General features: G+C 43.9%; 1 protein-coding gene across 2 annotated transcripts in view; it reads right to left on the minus strand.

The window, feature by feature from the left end:
* The window catches only part of PHTF2 (putative homeodomain transcription factor 2), a 163,815-nt gene that overhangs the window by 114,803 nt on the left and 30,096 nt on the right, over positions 1 to 18,916 (minus strand). For both annotated transcript variants that reach the window (XM_033958581.1, XM_033958580.1), the window contains exon 3: positions 1,135 to 1,191. In XM_033958581.1, coding sequence (XP_033814472.1) covers positions 1,135 to 1,191 — 57 coding nt within the window. The remainder of the gene's footprint in view (positions 1 to 1,134; positions 1,192 to 18,916) is intronic.

Here is an 18,916-nt window from a genome sequence, read left to right on the forward strand (position 1 = left end):
TTTGTTTAAAGATTAGAAACCATTCAGTGCGACATACACAAAGCAGGATATACAAAGGAAGTTAACATGATGATACATTTAAATGACAACTAAAAGGTTTAGTATGTATATTTATAGAGGTTAATGATATAAATAAGTATAATGATTGGATATAGGGTTATTGTATTCTTAATTGTTGAGTCAATCTAAGGACAGACTAAGGTAAACGATTTGTATGTGTATATGTATAATGGACATTTCAGAAACAATCTAATTCTGTATGTAAACACTATTACTAAGCTCTTTTGTCATAACTCCAGCAGTGCAGTGCTACTCCTTGTCTATAGTTCATATATTGTAACTCATGTACAGTACCATCACTACTGAAGTTTATGTTCATATATCCATCAAAGCTGCTCATGTAAACCAGTCTGAATTGACTTCATAGTCATTAGTTAGCAGTATAAAAGCTTTAAATAAACATTAAACTTATATTCACTAGGGAATATCAGGAGGAAGACAACAACAATTGCCCAGCAATTCAAAACCATCTGACACCCTTTACTTGAGGTGTGCTGCACCCCTAAAAAAAGGTGTCATCATTACCATATTTGCCTCAACATTAGCCTAAATTTTAGATCATAGATTTCAGTGCTAATAAAGAAGTCATGTATGGCTCTGAGAAAAATCCACTTGATTCAACACTTGCTAGAGATGAAGGCTATTTGAAATCTTTATTCTTGTTCTTATTTTCAATTTGTTGTCTTACTGCATGGTGGGAGTCTACGTGGGAGTGAGCGTTCTTTTGTTTAATGCCAAAATTTCACTTCCGTGGCAGCACAGAAGTTGCCAAACTGGTGAAAGGACTTTTCTTCTATGTCCCTGTAGGCCTCCTCTATAAACCTCTTTGTCTGCCTCAGATCCTCCAAATCTGCTATTCTAGCCTCCAAAAATCAGGCCTGTTTGAGTGCTAGGAGCTCTTTGCACCAAGTACACACATATGAACTCTCACCAATAAGAAAATTAACAAACTAACCCAAACTGCAGAAGTGAGCCTCAAATGAAATTCATTACCCAGTCCCTCAGCCAGCAATGTGGTTTCAATGTCTGATTATTAAAAAAAGGAATTAACAAAAGAAAACACTAAAATATTACCTTGATTTCTCTTTGTTCTACAGATTTTTCCCATATTTGCTGATCATAGGCTCCAATCTATAACAAAAGACAAAATAAATATTGCATTTAATGTGATAGTTACTTGCCATACTGTAACAATTCAAACTTCTTATGCTTCTTTTTGTTTATAACAGGCAACATTATAAATAGACAATAGGACTGCTCCTTGATGTGAACTCCTGGGTCAGTTCTGAGTAGATTATGGCATTTCTTTTATTTGGCAGGTCAACAACTTATTTAAAAGGTTTGTTTGGTTGTTTGTTTTGTGGTGGGGTTGCATTTGCGTTTCTCTGATTCATTTTCTACTGTTATGAATGCCACAGGAAGGATACTGTTTTTTTGGAGCCACAGGCCTTCTCAGTTAAAGTGTCATAATGGGCCTGTATTTTGAAATTTGCAAACATTGCCTTCTTTGGAGTCAATAAGATAATACCTGATGTATAATCTCCTGTGATTTTGGCCCCTTTGAACTGTAGGTTGTTACAGTCAGAACCATCCTTCATTTGTGTGATACCTGACCTTAGTTAAACACCACACATCCACCTTTAAACTTGGCTTAAACATGGGGAGGTCTCTTATTTGAACTGCTCTATTCCTCCCAAATTTTCTGCTGTTTTTCTTTTGCATTTGGGGATAAAGGCAGGGGTTAAGCAATTTTATATTCTAATGTGGTGTCCATTACTGGGATATACAGTAAAACCTTGGTTTATGAGCATAATTTGTTCCGAAAACATGCTTGTAATCCAAAACACTCGTATATCAAAGCAAATTTCCCCATAAGAAATAATGGAAACTCAGACGATTCATTCCACAACCCAAAAACTTTAATACAAAATACGTACTTGTATTGCAAGCCTTTGCTTGTTTAGAACAGTCGCTACGTTATTGCAGCGTCACGGAGAGAAGCACCATCGGCTCACTTGTGATGATGTGATGCGTGTATACTGTATGTACTTGTATTGAAACACTTTGCCAGATTTCATCCCATGCTGACCCATCTAGCCCAGGAGGAGAACAAAACAGGGCCAAGTATAAAAGAGACCTCAAATTCAATCTAACTAATTATAACTCTTTATAAGGAAAGGAATCAATATATAGTAAAACCTTGGATTGCAAGTAACTTGGTATGCAAGTGTTTTGCAAGACAAGCAAAACATTTTATTAAATTTTAACTTGATATACAAGCAAGGTCTTGAAATACAAGTACATACAGTATACACGTGTCACATCACAAGTGAGCTGATGATTCCTCTCTCTCTGACGCTGCAAGAGTGACTGTTCTAAACAAGCAAAGTCTTGCGATACAAGTATATACAGTATACACATGTCACATCATCACAAGTGAGCCGATGGTTCTCTCTTTGCTCTTCTGAAGGCTGTTATAGGGGAAAACACCCTCCAGGGATTCAAGATGAAGTTAGACAAGTTCCTGCTAAACCAGAATGTACGCAGGTAAGGCTAGTCTCAGTTAGGGCACTGGTCTTTGACCTAAGGGCCACCGCGGGAGCGGACTGCTGGGCACGATGGACCACTGGTCTGACCCAGCAGCGGCAATTCTTATGTTCTTACTAAAATGGTGCATGGTTTTCAACATAAAGTGTATGGGGACAGACTTAAAAATCTCAATATGTATACTTTGGAGGAAAGGCGAGAGAGGGGACATTTAAATATCTACATGGCATAAATGCGCATGAGTCGAGATGCTTTAATTTCAAAGGAAGTTCTGAAATGAGAGGGCATAGGATGAAGTTAAAAGGCAATAGGCTCAGGAGTAATCTAAGGAAATACTTTTTTACAGCAAGGGTGGTAGACACGTGGAATAGTCTCCCGGTAGAGGTTGTGGAGACAAAGACTGTGTCTAAATTCAAGAAAGTATGGGGATAGGCACATGGGATCTCTGAGAGAGGAAGAGAGAATGATTACGGTACTGTGGATGGGCAGACTGGATGGGTCATTTGGCATTTATCTGGAATCATGTTTCTATGTAAGATTTTGGAATTGATGTTCATTGTTATGCCAAAATTTTAGTCGTATCTGTTTTGCAAAGATGTCTTGATGCTGTATTAGGTTGGATTTTGCATAATGGTTTAGTTCTGAATTGCTAAAACTACTGCATATTGGTTTACAGGGCATTTAGAGCATCTGTTCATTATCACCAACTATTGTTAAGAAACCCCACTGGTGGTTGCAGATGTCTTTAAATAATTCAGAGTCCTATTGGATTTACAGAACCACAGCAAAAGTTAAGAAAGGGGGGGTAGGGGGTTGTGTTATGCCAGTTGAGATGCCTGAAACATGTTTTGGATGAACTAACACTAATCCATGCTCTTTTAGTGTCATAGCTGGATTATAGCAATGTTATCAGACTTATCTAATGAGCATAAAAGCCCATATTTTATAAACAGTGCCTTAATTTATGTGCCAGTAGGCACCCTCCGACACCTAACTTAATCAGTAAAAGCCATTTAAAAAGGTTAAGAATAACAAGTTGCTGAATATTCCAAAAATAAACACAGATACAGAGAAACACAGAGCATAATGGCAGATAAGATTGGTAAAGCTCATTTAGTCTGACTTCTTTCCTTTTTACTACACTTTATCTCTTGTTTTACCTTCACTTTCCTTTCACCAAGAATCTTTGTACATATTAGTGCTGCCTGATTTACGATTCACCGATTCACTTCGGGTGAATCAATTCAAATCGATTAAAAAAAAATAAAAATAAAAATATCAGCCTCTCGATTCTGTGACTGACCCTCTCCCCCTTGCCCCCTATAGCAGGAGCAGCAGTGCTGCCTCTTGCTGGCCGGCCACTGCTGCTTTAGAGGGGGAAGGGGGAGGGTCAGTCGGGAAGTGCTGTGGTGTCCGGCTTCCCCCCTGGCCTCCCGCGCATCCATTTACTAATTCCAGCAGTGTAGCAGCCTGCAGAGAGGATCGCTGGTGCTAGCGATCTTTGCAGGCTACCATTGGCCTCTGGAGCTGTTGGTTCCTTTGGAGTGTTAGCAACTTAGGAGAATAAATTTTGTAATACTGTTTGGCCAAACTGTCCATCCCGTCTGGAGAAAGTATCCAGACAATAGTGAGAAGTGAAGGTATGAACCGAGGACCAAGTAGCAGCTTTGCAAATTTCCTCAATAAGTGTAGATCTGAGGAAAGCTACAGAAGCTGCCATTGCTCTGACTTTATGGGCTGACACTTTACTGTGAAGTGGTAATCCAGCCTGGGCATAGCAGAAAGAGATACAAGCATGGTGGCATGATCGTTCTTTAATTTGACAAGAGTATTGAGAATGAGAGGGAATAGAGGAAATGCATAGAGGAAAAGATTCGTCCATTCCAGAAGAAAAGCATCTGCCTCGAGGCGGTGAGGAGAATATATCCTGGAGCAGAACTGAGGCAGTTTGTGGTTGTGGGGAGCTGCAAAGATGTCTATTTGAAGCGTTCCCCACTGTGAAAAAATGTGATGAAGAGGGGAGGAATGGAGAGTCCATTCGTGAGGTTGCAGGAGACGACTCAAGTTGTCCGCCAAGCAATTCTGTGCCCCTTAAATGTAGACAGCTTTGAGGAAGATGTTGTGCCCACTTCCACACTTCCAGAGCTTCCTGACAAAGGGAGGCAGATCCTGTCCCTCCTTGTTTGTTGACATAATACATGGCGACTTGGTTGTCCGTCCGAATAAGGACTACTGTGTAGTGAAACAGATATTGAAAAGCATGGAGAGCTTTGAGGATTGCTCTGAGTTCCAACTGATTGATATGACACTGGCGATCCGTACTGGTCCAGAGGCCTTGAGTACAGAGACCATCAAGATGAGCGCCCCAAGTGTAGGTGGAAGAGTATGTCGTAAGGACCTTCTGATGAGGGGGCGTTTGAAAAAGCAAGCCTCTGGAAAGATTGGAAGAGAGCATTCACCAACGGAGAGACTTCTTCAAAGAAGGAGTAACTGCAATGTGTCGAGAAAGAGGATCGCAAGCCTGCGTCCATTGAGATGCCAGACTCCATTGAGGAATTCTGAGGTGAAGTCTGGCAAAAGGAGTCACGTGTATTGTGGAGGCCATGTGACCCAGAAGCACCATCATGTGTCTCGCTGAGATGGAAGAGAGGGAAGACACAGTGTGACAGAGTTGAAGAAGAGCATCCAGGCGTTGTTGTGGAAGGAATGCTCTGAGTTGGACAGTGTCCAGAACAGCTCCAATAAATTGCAGATTCTGAGAAGGTTGAAGTTGAGATTTGGGAAAGTTGATTTCGAATCCCAAACTTTGTAGGAACCAGGTAGTCCGTTGGGCCGCTACAATAACCCCTTGAGATGTGGAATCTTTGATGAGCCAGTCGTCTAGGTGGGGAAAAACCTGAAGACCATGATTCCTTAGAGCTGCGGCTACCACTACCAGGCACTTGGTGAACACTCTGGGAGACGAGGCCAGGCCGAAGGGTAGAACTCTGTATTGGTAATGCAGATTCCCCACCCGAAATCTGAGATATTGACGGGAGGCCGGATGGATGGGAATATGAATGTAGGCCTCCTTGAGATCCAGAGAGCATAACCAGTCGTTCTGCTCGAGGAGGGAATAAAGGGATGCCAGGGACAACATTTGAAACTTTTCTTTGACTAGAAATTTGTTGAGATCCAAAATGGGTCGCAGATCGCCCATCTTCTTCGGAACAAGGAAGTAACGAGAGTAAAACCCCCTGCTCTGCTGTTCTAAGGGAACTGGTTCGATGGCATGGAGACGAAGCAGAGCTTGAGCTTCCTGAAGAAGAAAGGCAGTCTGGGATGGATTGGAAGGATACTCTCTTGGAGGAAGGTCTGGTGGAACCTGAGTGAAATGAAGAGAGTAACCTTCCCTGGCTTCTCTGCTATCTGAACTGAGGAGACGCACCCTGCGCTGGGCGGGAAGGCACTCGCGCATGCGCAGTGCGGGCGACTCGAAACTTCGAGTTTCTTCAAGCAAGACTGCTTGTGAGGCGTCCGCATTGGGGCTCCGTTGGATCACGTCACCCACTTGTGAGAATACCTGCCTGCTTGTCCTAGGATAATGGAATAGTGTTAAAACATTTACTGAAAAATATAAGTGGCTCGCTTTTCAGAAAGCTTATGCCTCATTGTCACAGAAAATCTTTTGTTGGTGAAAGGGATTCAGCTGCATAAGACTGCCTGCATCAACAAGTTTCCAAACAAAACTGTGGTAATTTTAAAAAATCATTTCTGGCATATACAGCTTGTAAAACCTGTTTAGTACAAATTAAATGAATACTTAAATATTTCTAAATAAAAGATTTAACAAGGTCACCTTGGAGAACCTAAACTCAATATAAATAAAACAATACAAAGTAAATACTCCATTGACTCAAAGCTTTCATTTATATTTCTCTTTCACTTAACATTAGTCACACTCCTGTTATATCTGTTTATAAAGCAAACAACAAAAGGAAAAACCAACACAGTCTGCAGTAAGCAAAACGCAAACCAAAATAAAGAAAAACTGCAGACAAAATGTACAAGTATACAGACTAAATTTATTATAACAAAATTATGAATGCAGTTAGTATTACCACCTTAAACCAAACCAAAGGACCCGACACAGTCCGTGTTTCGGTTAACACGCCTTCATCAGGGGGTCCTAGTAAACCAAAATGGAACAACTCAAAATGTGTATAAGGAATAAAAATATATAAAACATAAAATGTATATATATATACTAGTATTTAAGCCCGTTAGATTAACGGGTGCTAGATGACCGCCTCTCCTGCTTTTGAACCTGGGCAGGGGCAGAGGCAAAGCCGGGGCGGGAGGGAGTGACAGTGGGAGAGCAATTTCAAAGCCTCGGCAGCGGCGGCTCCTTGACCAATCCGCGCTTACAACGTCCCCACACTCGCGGTCTGGCTGGCTCCCCCACCAAAGCCCTTCGCAGCGGCAGCCCCTCCCGCATCCGTCCCCGCGTCCCAAGCCTCTCCGAAGGCCGGCTCCCACGAAAATGGTGCCCCTCTGTCCAAAGCCGCCGCGGCAGCCTCCCTCAAGACACATTTCAAATCTGACATATTGTAATCACAAAACAGAAAATAAAATTATTTTTCTTACCTTTTGTTGTCTGGTCATTATTCATATCATGTAGGGGTCCCAGGCTATGGTTGGCTTTTGTTAACTCGCTTGCCAGGGCCCCTTCTTTCTTCTTCCCTCCCTCCATCCCTGCAGCTGAAGACAGGCACCTCCCCCCAGTGGTCTGAGACAGGAGGGAGCAGTTAGGAGAGGGTCTGAGGGCAAAGAGGGGCTCAACAGCGCACAACCACCTTTCCTTCCCTCCCTCCATCAGGTGCAGTGCAGCTCCACCAATGTTAAAAGGAGCCGCGTTGAAATCGGAGCCCTGCCACTGCCGTAGCACGTTCCCCTCTGCCTTGGTCCCGCCCCTTCTCTGACATATGGGAGCGCGGCAGAGGGAACGTGTTACGGTGGCTGCAGGGCTCCAATTTCAAAGCAGCTCCTTTTAACATAGGCGGAGCTGAACTGTACCTGATGGAGGAAGGGAAGCAACGGTGGGGCAAATTTCGGCAATGGCAGGAATTGTTTGGCGGGCCAAGCACCGTGAAACTTTGTTTCTTTAGGCAGCCCCGGTTGTTTACTTGGATTCAATGTCAGCATTAGGGTTCGCCGGCCGCCAGCCGTGAGAGGAAGGCAGCCGCAGGCTCGCGGCTAGGTAGGGTGACCACAATGGTGCTTATGCTCAAGCCCCCGCCGCAGCTCCTCTCTCGATCCTGGTGCGGTTCGAGAGAGGAGTCGTGGTGGCGGCTTGAGCATAAGCGCGATTGTTGTCCCCCTACCTAGCCGCGAGGCTGCGGCGGCCTTCCTCACCCGGCTCTCACGGCTGGCGGCCGGCGAACCGTAATGCTGACATTGAATCCAAGTAAACAACCGGGGCTGCCTAAAGAAACATGGTAATCATATTCTGTCCTGAAAGCCCCCGTCGCAGCTCCTCTCTCGATCCTGCTGCGGTTCGAGAGAGGAGCCGTGGCAGCAGCTTGAGCATAGTGCACAGTGAGAGCCAGGGGCGCGCATGCGCAGTCGTATTTCCGCGACGGATCAGGGAACACGACTTTTGAGTGCGCATGCGCGGCCTAGCATTTTATTATATTAGATGTGAAATGTATGGACATGTGAAAATAAAGTGTACAAAAACCTTCACAAAGCATCAAGCCAGAAGCCAACCTAAGTGATAAAAAGGCTACAATAACGTGGAATGACAAGTATATCATGCATAAATTGGTGTTATAATTAATAAATGGTCTGCACATCTGTTTATAAAAACATCTTGGAAAAATGGAAAAGATTCAGCAATTAAAAAAATCTGTAACACTATGAACAGCACCTACATAAAGTAGTATTTTAAGAAAGCTAAAACAACAATGATAATCTAATCAGGGATTTGACAGTCCTAGGCACTGTTATGCCCCCAATTTTTCCTCCTGCCCCCAAAATAGAAACTCTCTTCAACTCTAACTTGTCACTCTCAAATAGTTTGAGTTAAGCAGTGCAGGAACTCATAAGCTTAACTTTAGATCGCTAGTCCCAAAAGATCAGGATGGAAAGTCTTGCATAGTCGGGCTCAAAAGCACCAAGATCCACATGGTGTGGAGAAGAAGAAAACTCCTGGTTTGGTGGTTGAAGCAGTAGCCTTCAGCAAACTGTAAGGGACAGATAGATGGCGTTAAGAGTTGGCTGAATAGCTGGAGTGAGTGGTGATAGCTAGCATGAAGAAAAGTAGCTGGCTAGATGAAGAGCTGGCCAGCAAATTCTAGTAGTGGCTGTAGAGCAGCTGGCTAGAAGAAAAGGGTAGTTGACAGGAAGACAATGGTATGGTGGAGAATGGAGACAATGGGTTAAGAGGGGTGTGTATGTGTGTGTTTGCTAGCTATGTTCTTTTGAAACTACAATGCTGTGGTGTATTAAAGTCCAATTATATATGGGGAAAACCAAAGAACTGGTACTCTACTAGAACCTCTGATCAAGCTAAGTGTTTTTGCTTGTAACAGCTCAAAGTATAAGAAAATTCTTTCTATGCTAGTTTGCAGCAATGAACTATGGTTTTCACTGGAATCTATAATATGCAATGATTGGGTGGTGAGACAATTTTCTCTTGGGGCTGTGGCTCCTTGTTTTTGCCTTCGTGTCTCTGAGCATATCTTCAAATTCTAAGTGTGTTTGGTTCCAGAAGTATGAATTCTATTATTACACTTTTTGAGTGATTTTTTTGATTTGAGTAATGGTGTATTAAAGGCCTATTTTATTAAATTGTCTCTTCCCCTAGATCATCTTCCTTAACGCTACAAAGAAAACTACCAGGAGATTAAAAATAATTCAAAATACCGCAGTGCGCCTCATTTTTGACCTAAAGAAATGGGAACATGTCACTCCATTCTATCACCAACTGCACTGGCTGCCAGTAGAATCTAGAGTTCTCTTTAAATTTGCATGCTTTTGTTACAAATCGGTTAACGGTTCTTCCCCAAGTTACATAAATACCCACTTCAACCTTTACTGCAACAAAAGGACATCACGCAGAATCCAACTGTTCGCCTTCCCCTCGCCAAAACACTGCCTTCTCAGAAGATCCCTCGAAAGTACTTTCGCATTCCAAGCAGCCAAGTTGAACCCATGGCTGGCCCAGGTGATACTCGAGGCCCCTAATTACCTTGCCTTCAGAAAACTACTAAAAACTTACCTATTCAACAATCACGACCCCTATTTAATCCCTTCACCTCAAATAACCCCGGCCCCTCCCCCAACCCCTTCCTCCCTCTCCTGACTCCCCCCCCGACCCTCTCTCCTCTTCCCTTGTCTAGTCCGATCTAACCCACAATTTTCAGCTAAACTGTTATACATCTCCCTTTCATTGCAGACTACTGTAAATTGTGGTAACTTCATTGCTGTCTGTTGTAAATTGTAAATCGTTGTAATTTACTGTAAATCTACAGGTAATTTGTTTGTAAATCTGCTTGTAACACGTTGTAAATAAGCTTGTCAATGCAGACCATTTGTTAATTGTTGTAAACCGCCTAGAACTCGATGGGTATGGCGGTATATAAGAATAAAGTTATTATTATTATTATTATTATTATCACATGTGTCAAACACAAGACCTGCTTGGCCTTTTTATGTGGCCCACAGCAATGCTCCTGAACTTCCCCTTCTCGGTGTTCTCCCCTCCTGCGCCAGTCCGATGTTGCGTCACGCCAGAAAGTCTGCTGGCTTCGGCAGTGTTGTCCATGGCTCCTCCTCCTGCCTTCCGTCCACCGTGGCAGAAACAGAAAGTTGTGCGTCATTGAAAACAGACCGCGGCAGGCAAAAAGCAGGAGGGGGAGCCACGTACAACACTGCCGAATCACTGAGGCCGGAAGATTTGGCGGCGACCGGATCAGCACCAGAGGGAAAGACACATCGGGATGTGAGGAGAGAGGGACCGGTGCTGGAGGGAAAGGCAAGCTGGGCTGTGAGGAGAGAGGGATCGGCGCTGGAGGGAAAGGCAAGCTGGGCTGTGAGGAGAGTGAGATGAAGGGAGAAAGGTTGGACCTGGGGTAGTGTGGAGGAAGAGGGAAAAAGATACTTGAAGGGAGAATCATTGGGAAGAGAGAGGGAGAAATGGTGGACCTGGAGGGAGGGAGGGAGGCAGGCAGACAGGGGGAGAGATGGAATGGGGGGCAACTGGGAAGAGAAAGGGAGAGAAGTTGGATCTGGAGATGGAAGGGAGGGAGAAATGTTAGGCCTGGGGATGGAAGGGAGAGAGAGATGCAGCATCTCTCTTTTTGGGGGGGGGTTCCTTCCATCTCATTGTTCAGCATCAAGGGGGGAAGAAGAACAACAGAAAAGAGAGGGAGAAAAATGTTGGACAGAGAGGAGAGACAGAAGGAAATAGGAGGCTGGGAAAGAACTGAGATGGAAAATGGGAGAGGTACAGAATAAGAGAAGATGGAAAATTGATAGGTAGCTGAAAATGTAAAAAGGAGAAGGATGAGAAAGAGGGCGATATTTGAGCAGACAGAGGCAGAAAAGAAAAAAGGAGAAAAGTTGAAAGGGAAAAATCAATATGTTGGAGACAAGGACTGGAGCAAGAGAGAAGAGGAGAAAACAATGGACAGCAGAAAGAGAATTAGAAGATAGACAAACCAGAAAGAGAAACTGGGACTAAAAGCAAAATGACCAGACAACAATAGGTAGAAAAAATAATTTTATTTTCTGTTTTGTGATTACAATATGTGTATCCTTCCAGAGCTGGTGTTAGACAGCAAGTGTGAAAAAGGACCTAAAAGAGAAGAAAAGTATTTTTTATTTATTTTGTAGCCGGCGTGAGGTTGGAGAGGTTGTATCCCTATACTTCTACTAACCCCCTCCTTTGTTGGCACTCAATGTGGGTTTTGGCACCGTGCGGCGGTGATTGATCTGACGCACACAGAAGTCCTGTGAGCGTCCCACACTGTGCAATAGCAAAGGAGGGGGTAAGTATCTTAATAAAAAATCCGGCCCACGACAGCCTGTGTTTTAGATTTCGGCCCCTTATGTGATTTGAATTTGACACCCCTGCTCTAGATACAAGTTAGGAAACTAGCCTCAGTAAATCAAACCCTAAAGAAGCTGCAGTACATTTCTAAGAGATCTCTTCTTTTTCCCTCTCCTATACCAACGGTAATGGGGGATGAAAGAGATCTTTATCACTAGCTCGTAAGTTTTTGGACTGGCTCTTACATTCAAAGAAAATTTGTCAAAACCCAATCCAGTATTAGAACATATAGAATTTTTAAATGATTTAAATATCATTATCAGGCAAATTCAAACTATGGACTCCTTTTATGAAGGTGCGCTAACGTTTTTAGCACACGCACCGGATTAGTGCGCAGTAGATGAAAAACTACTGCCTGCTCAAGAGGAGGCGGTAGCGGCTAGCATGCGGAGCATTTTAGCGCGCACTATTCCGCGCGTTAAGGCCCTAACGCGCCTTCGTAAAAGGAGCCCTATGTTATATGCTCAGTTTTATGAACCCCTCACAGGCTTTTTTGTTTTAAATATATTTGAAAAAGAGCTTAATATTAATACTTTATCTTTCTGACAAACTTCTTTTTAAAGTTATTCTTGGTCTTTCCTATTGCCATTTTACATATAATTTGTCAGTGATTATGCTCATCCCTATTTTCTTAATTAGATTTTGCTTTTCATTTCCTGAACTATGCTCTTTTGGCTGCCGCTGCCTCTTTCATCTTACCATTAGACCATACTGGAAGCTGTTTGGTCTTCTTTCAATCTTCTTTAATGTATGACATTTATTTTATCTGGGCTTCTAAAATGGTCTTTTTAAATAATGTCCACATCTCATACAGAATTTTAAACCTAGCAACTGCTTTTTTTTAGGTTTTCTTGTAATTTCTTCAATTTATCATTTATCACTGTCTCTCTTTTCAAAATTAAATATTAAAGTTGTTTTCTGAGGTATCTTTTTTCCGGTAATTATGATACATTTAATTGCATTGTCATCTCTACTGTCAAGCAGCCTCATAAGTCCAGGACCAGCTACTCCAGTGGTCTCAAAATCAAAACCTTTGCAGGGCCACATATGGATTTGTAGGTACTTGGAGGACCGCAGAAAAAAAGGAGTTAATGTCTTATTAAAGAAATGATAATTTTGCATGAGGAAAACTCTATAGTCTATAAATCTTTCCTTTATCTGTTAAAGGAAAGATTTATAAACTATAAAGAGTTTTACCTCATGCAAAATTATCATTTCTTTAATAAGACATTAACTATTTTTTCTGCAGCCCTCACAGTTAAAGTTTAACATCTTTCCTTTCTCAGAACTGAAACATTTCAATCACTATATTGAAAATAAAATTATTTTCCCTACCTTTGTTGTCTGGTGACTTTATTTTTCTGTGCTTTTAACTATGTTTCCAGGGCCTTCTTATCCACTGACTGTTTTTCTCTCCATCTGCCTTGCATCCATCTTTGGCATTAACATTCAATTTTTCTGCTTTCTTCTCAAAATCTACATTTCCATGTCTTACCTTCCCTTCCTATCTCTCTCTCCTTCCCTCCCTAATTCCATGGTCTGACATCTCTCTCCTTCCCCCCCCAGTGTAACATTTTCTCTTTCCCTTCCTTCTTTCTGCCCTCTACAGTCAATCTTCCTTCCCTTCCTCCTTTCTGGCCCCGCTACAGTCCATCTTACTTCCCTTCCTCCTTTCTGGCCCCCCTCCCTGTCCAACATTTCTCCCTCCTTTCTACCAGTCCAACATTTTTTTTTCTCTTCCTTCTGCATGTTTCGCCTCTGATCCTCCTTCCCTCAACCAAACATCTCTCTCTATCCCTCCATGAGTCCAACTTTTCACTCTCTGCCCTCTCCCCCTTCCCCAGTGTAACATTTCTCCTTCCCTCCTTTCTGTCCTCTTCATCCATCTTGCCCTCTCCATGAGTCCAACACTTTCTGCCTCCTGCACGCTTTCTCTCTCTGTCCTTGCCTCTTCCCTCAGTGGCATCCCTCCTTCGCACCTCCCAACCCAACATGCTCTCTCCCCATGAACCATCTCACCTCCCCTCCAATGTGTAGCATCTTTCCTTTCCCTCCCTTTCTGCCAGGTCCAGCAGCACCTCTTCTTCCTGTCCAGCAGTACCTCTTCTCCAGCAACACCTGGTCTTGTACACAATCTCACACACTGGGCAGGAAGAGAGGCTCCGGCGTTGGCATCATCTGACTTGCAACTTCCTGCAGCCATCATTTATGCCGGGACTCCTGCCTTCGCGTATCTGCCGGATATGCGAAGGCACGAGTCCCGGCATACACGACGGTAGCAGGCAGTTGCAAGTCAGATGACGCCGACGCTTCTCTTCCTGCCCAGAGTGTGGGATCAGGTACTAGACCGCGGGCCACAAAATAGAACTGATTAGCTGCCCTGGGGGGGGAGGGGGGGCAGGGAATCGGAGACTGGGGGGATAGTGAGGTTGGAAGTTTTGGTCATATTTATAGGGGTGGGATTTCATGAATGGAGTATGGTTTGTGTATCGGCAAGGATGTAGGGGCCCTCTTTGGGTATAGGTTGTGAGGGGAGGAATCAGAATCAGAATTCAGATCTTTCCTGGTCAACTGGAATTAGTCTTTATTTAGGCTACAGCATCATAAGTGCTATTTTAACTCCACCCTTACCCACACAACTACTTCTAAATATAGTACAGAAATGAGTCAGACCAGGTAAAATAAACTACACCCTATACCCACATCGCACCCTACTTCATAAACAAATATTTCTGAACTAAATATGAAGTGACAGAATAGAGAGCTTAGAGAATAATCAATTCATGACAATATTCTGTTCAGCAGCTATCTCCTTTCTAATACACAGCTGGCAGTAAAAAGAAGTTATAGCAGGTATACTCCTAGGACAACAGGACTTGAATCCTCACTCATGGGCGATGTCACCAGTGAAGCTTATTGTCAGAAACAATGTTTGGGCTACCTCAGTGCATGCATGCCCATTCCCAACTGCTGTCACATAGGACCTCCTCAGTCTGTATAACTATCAGAATACAATTTCTTGAAGAGATGGGAAGGTTGTGAGTTTTCTTAGAAAAAGAAAGAAGTTACTCACCTGTACCAGGTGTTTAATGACAGCAGGATACATTCTCACATATAGGTGATATCACTGATGGAGCCCAGACATGGAAATACTTCCCAGTGCTCTTTCCCCTTCTGAAGATTTTGGCAGTGTCCACTGCACATACACACATATCCCTACCTGCTGGGACCAAAGCAGTCTAATAAAATAGCAGACAGAATACCGCTCCTAGGGGAGGTGGATGGGTATGTGAGAACATGTATCCTGCTGTCCTTGGAGGAAATCTGCTATAGGTGAGTAACTTCACTTTCTCCGAGGATAAGGAGGACAGCATATACTCACATATGAGAGTCCTTAGCTACCAGCCTGTTCAAAAGGAAAAAGACAATGTGACCTGCAACAAGCAAGGCTGAAAATTTAATTTTTTTTAAACAGCCAAACAGCAAATGTCCCCTGAACAGGAGCCTGCTCAACGTCTCTTTAGAGTTTGAATTACCTGCCTATTACATGATCCAAAGCATACTATGGGCGGAGATCGAAAAGGCCGAGACTTTCCTCATGACTCTGACTGTATCATAGAGTGCATCCGTTACGTAGTCTGTTCCCACCCACACAAGCTGAGGAACAGGCTCAGAGTCTGTCAGGCTCTGATTTTGTAGCCTAGAATGACAGGCGCGTGCCATGAAGGAGTCCATACCTAAAGTCTTAACCCCTAAGATTAAAGCCTCAAACTGCCTCCTGAGGACCTTATCCACTCTATGATCTTGCAGATTCTTTAAAACCACACCTCCCTCATTTGGTAGGAAAGTGTGTTTGGTCACCTGGGCTATCAGGGAATGCATCTTTGGCATAGCAAACATTTGCTGGAATTCCTGATCCATGGTTTAGCCACCCTCAGGGAGCCTTTGGGGGCGGGTGTCTCCCATGGTTCTGTGACTAGGATCCCGATGTCCGAGTGTCATGGAAAGGACGTGAGCTGAGCCTGGATCCTGCTCAGAAGAGAACACTGAGGACAGGATTTGCAGAGGTTCTATCTTCAGTTCTCAGAGGGATTCAGTAATGATATCCAGCAAAGTAGAGGACTTAAAAAATAAAATAAAATTGGCAAATGGAGGGATCCTCTCTCTGGTCTATGGCTTGGTCCTTTAGATGGGAGGCTGCTTCTTCCAACAGGGAAGCCTCACTTTGGGACACTAGAGGGAGTATATCCAACACCTCATCCTCCAAGTCCCTGTCCAATAGACCATCAGAGTCCAGAGTAGCCTCCTTTCTCAGGGAAGAAGTGCTCTGAGTATCCAGAGATGCTTATGCGCTGCTCCACCCCCCCAAGAACCTGACCAGCAGATTTCTACCTTGTGCATAAGCCTGCCTGAGGAGATTAATGAACTCTGGGGTAAAGGCCTGAGAGGGCAACTCTTCTTGCCTCAGGATGGAGCAAATGCCTTTTCTTGGGCTGCGAAGCATCTACGTCCTTATGGTGCACAGGGCTGCTGTCCTGGGGCTATAAAAGGAGTTTCATTCCCCTTGACGGGACCATCTGCCTTTCTCCAGCCCTAAATGCCTGTGGAAGGGCTAAGCCCGAAGCTATCACCTCTCCATCCCTTGCCATGCAGCACATAGTGCATGGGCATTCTTCAGCCTCCCAACCAGCACTACTAAGGAGTATTAGGGTCTGAGGACTCCATCCCTTTCAATTTTGAGGCAAAACAAGAAGTTCTGAAGAAGTATGAGAACTTAGAAAAAAAAATAAAAATAAAAAATTGGGGAATCTAAGATGGCTACGGCAGCAGTGTTTTGGTGTTATATAGCTTAAAAATGCTTCTGGGCTGACCAAAAACTTCAAAAAATAGGATTTTAGAGGAGGAGGACCAAAGACCTAACTGCAGAAACAGTCAAAACATGGTTTTCAAGAACCCCCTGTCACAGCCTCTACTCACAGATCATGTGCTGGGGAAATAGTGCTGACGTCTTCTTCAGCTCCTTTAAAGTGTAGCTGGATCTGGAGGGATTTTCTGCCTCAAGTCACCGGTCAGCTGCCACACTGAGATCTTCGGGCTGCTAATCAGACCATAGTCTGACTGATTCTCTACTCCCTAGGCCATGACTGATGCAGAAAAGAGGTGGGGGGAGAAGGGGGGGGGGGGGCGAAGCTGCAGCCGGCATCCTGACAATCCCAAAGGACACTATTGATGCCTAGCAGCCTGCGCTCAAGCTGCTGATTAAGTCAAGGAAGCAAGCAAGTGCTGAGGGTCCAGAACTCCGAGATCCACAAATCTTCAGCAGGATGGCTGCACAGGTCCCCGAAGGATACACCTGCCAGTTGCGGACTAAAATCTGCTCCTCTCCAAGCAGGCACAGCAGTCCCTTGAGCCATGTAAAAACCACTAACAAACTGAAAAACATTACATTAATTACTTCTATTAAGAACATAAGAAATGCCTCCGCTGGGTCAGACCTGAGGTCCATCATGCCCAGCAGTCCGCTCACGCGGCGGCCCAACAGGTCCAGGACCTGTGCAGTAAACCTTTATCTATACCCCTCTATCCCCTTTTCCAGCAGGAATTTGTCAAATCCTTTCTTAAACCCCAGTACCGTACTCTGCCCTATAACGTCCTCTGGAAGTGCATTCCAGGTGTCCACCACACATTGTGTAAAGAAGAACTTCCTAGCATTCGTTTTGAATCTGTCCCCTTTCAACTTTTCCAAATGCCCTCTTGTTTTTTTATTTTCTGAAAGTTTGAAGAATCTGTCCCTCTCTACTCTCTCTATGCCCTTCATGATCTTGTAAGTCTCTATCATATCCCCTCTAAGTCTTTTCTTCTCCAGGGAAAAGAGTCCCAGTTTTTCCAATCTCTCAGGGTATGAAAGGCTTTCCATCCCCTTAATCAGTCGTGTCGCTCTCCTCTGAACTCTCTCGAGTAACGCCATATCCTTCTTAAGGTACGGTGACCAATACTGGACGCAGTACTCAAGATGCGGACGCACCATTGCCCGGTACAGCGGCAGGACAACTTCTTTTGTTCTGGTTGTAATACCCTTCTTGATTATACCTAGCATTCTATTCGCTCTCTTAGCGGCCGCTGCACATTGTGCCGTCGGATTCATTGTCATGTCCACCATTACCCCCAAGTCCCTTTCTTGGGTACTCTTAGTCAATAACATCCCTCCCATCGTATAATTGTACCTCGGGTTTCTGCTTCCCACATGCAATACTTTATACTTCTCAACATTGAACTTCATCTGCCATCTCTCTGCCCATTCCCCTAGTTTTTCCAAGTCCCTTTGCAATTCTTCGCAGACCTCCTTTGTCCGAGCTCCACTAAATAGATTGGTGTCGTCCGCAAATTTTATTATCTCACACTTCGTCCCTGTTTCTAGATCATTTATGAATATGTTAAAAAGCAGCGGCCTGAGCACCGAGCCCTGCGGAACACCACTTGTGACCTTTCTCCAGTCTGAGTAGTGGCCCTTCACCCCTACCCTCTGTTTCCTACCCTCTAACCAGTTTCTGATCCATCTATGCACGTCTCCATCCACCCCATGGTTCCTCAGTTTCCGGAGTAGACGTTCATGAGGCACCTTGTCAAAGGCTTTCTGGAAATCTAGGTATATGATGTCTATGGAGTCTCCTCTGTCCATCTGTTTGTTAATTCCCTCGAAGAAGTGCAATAAGTTAGTCAGGCACGATCTCCCCCTGCAGAAACCATGTTGGCTGGTTATCAGAAGTTCGGTTTTTTCAAAATGTTCATCGATGTTTTCTTTTATCAGTGCTTCCGCCATTTTCCCCGGAACCGAAGTCAGATTGTAGTTTCCCGGGTCACCTCTTAATCCCTTTTTAAAGATGGGCATAACATTGGCTATCTTCCAATCATCCGGGATCACACCTGTTTTCAGAGATAGGTTGCAAATTTGCTGTAGTAGTTCCGCTATTTCCTCCTTTAGTTCCTTCAGAACCCTTGGATGGATTCCATCCGGACCCGGTGATTTGTCAGTTTTTAGTTTTTCTATCTGCCTGCGCACATCATCAAGGCTCACTTCCATGAATGTTAACTTTTGTACTCGATTTCCATTGAAGATTTGTTCAGGCTCCGGTATGTTGGTTGTGTCTTCGCTTGTAAATACAGACGAAAAGAACATGTTAAGTCTTTCTGCGACCTCTTTCTCTTTCTTCACCG

This window comes from Geotrypetes seraphini, chromosome 9 (assembly GCF_902459505.1).
Source record: "Geotrypetes seraphini chromosome 9, aGeoSer1.1, whole genome shotgun sequence".
NCBI classification, from domain to species: Eukaryota; Metazoa; Chordata; class Amphibia; order Gymnophiona; family Dermophiidae; genus Geotrypetes; species Geotrypetes seraphini.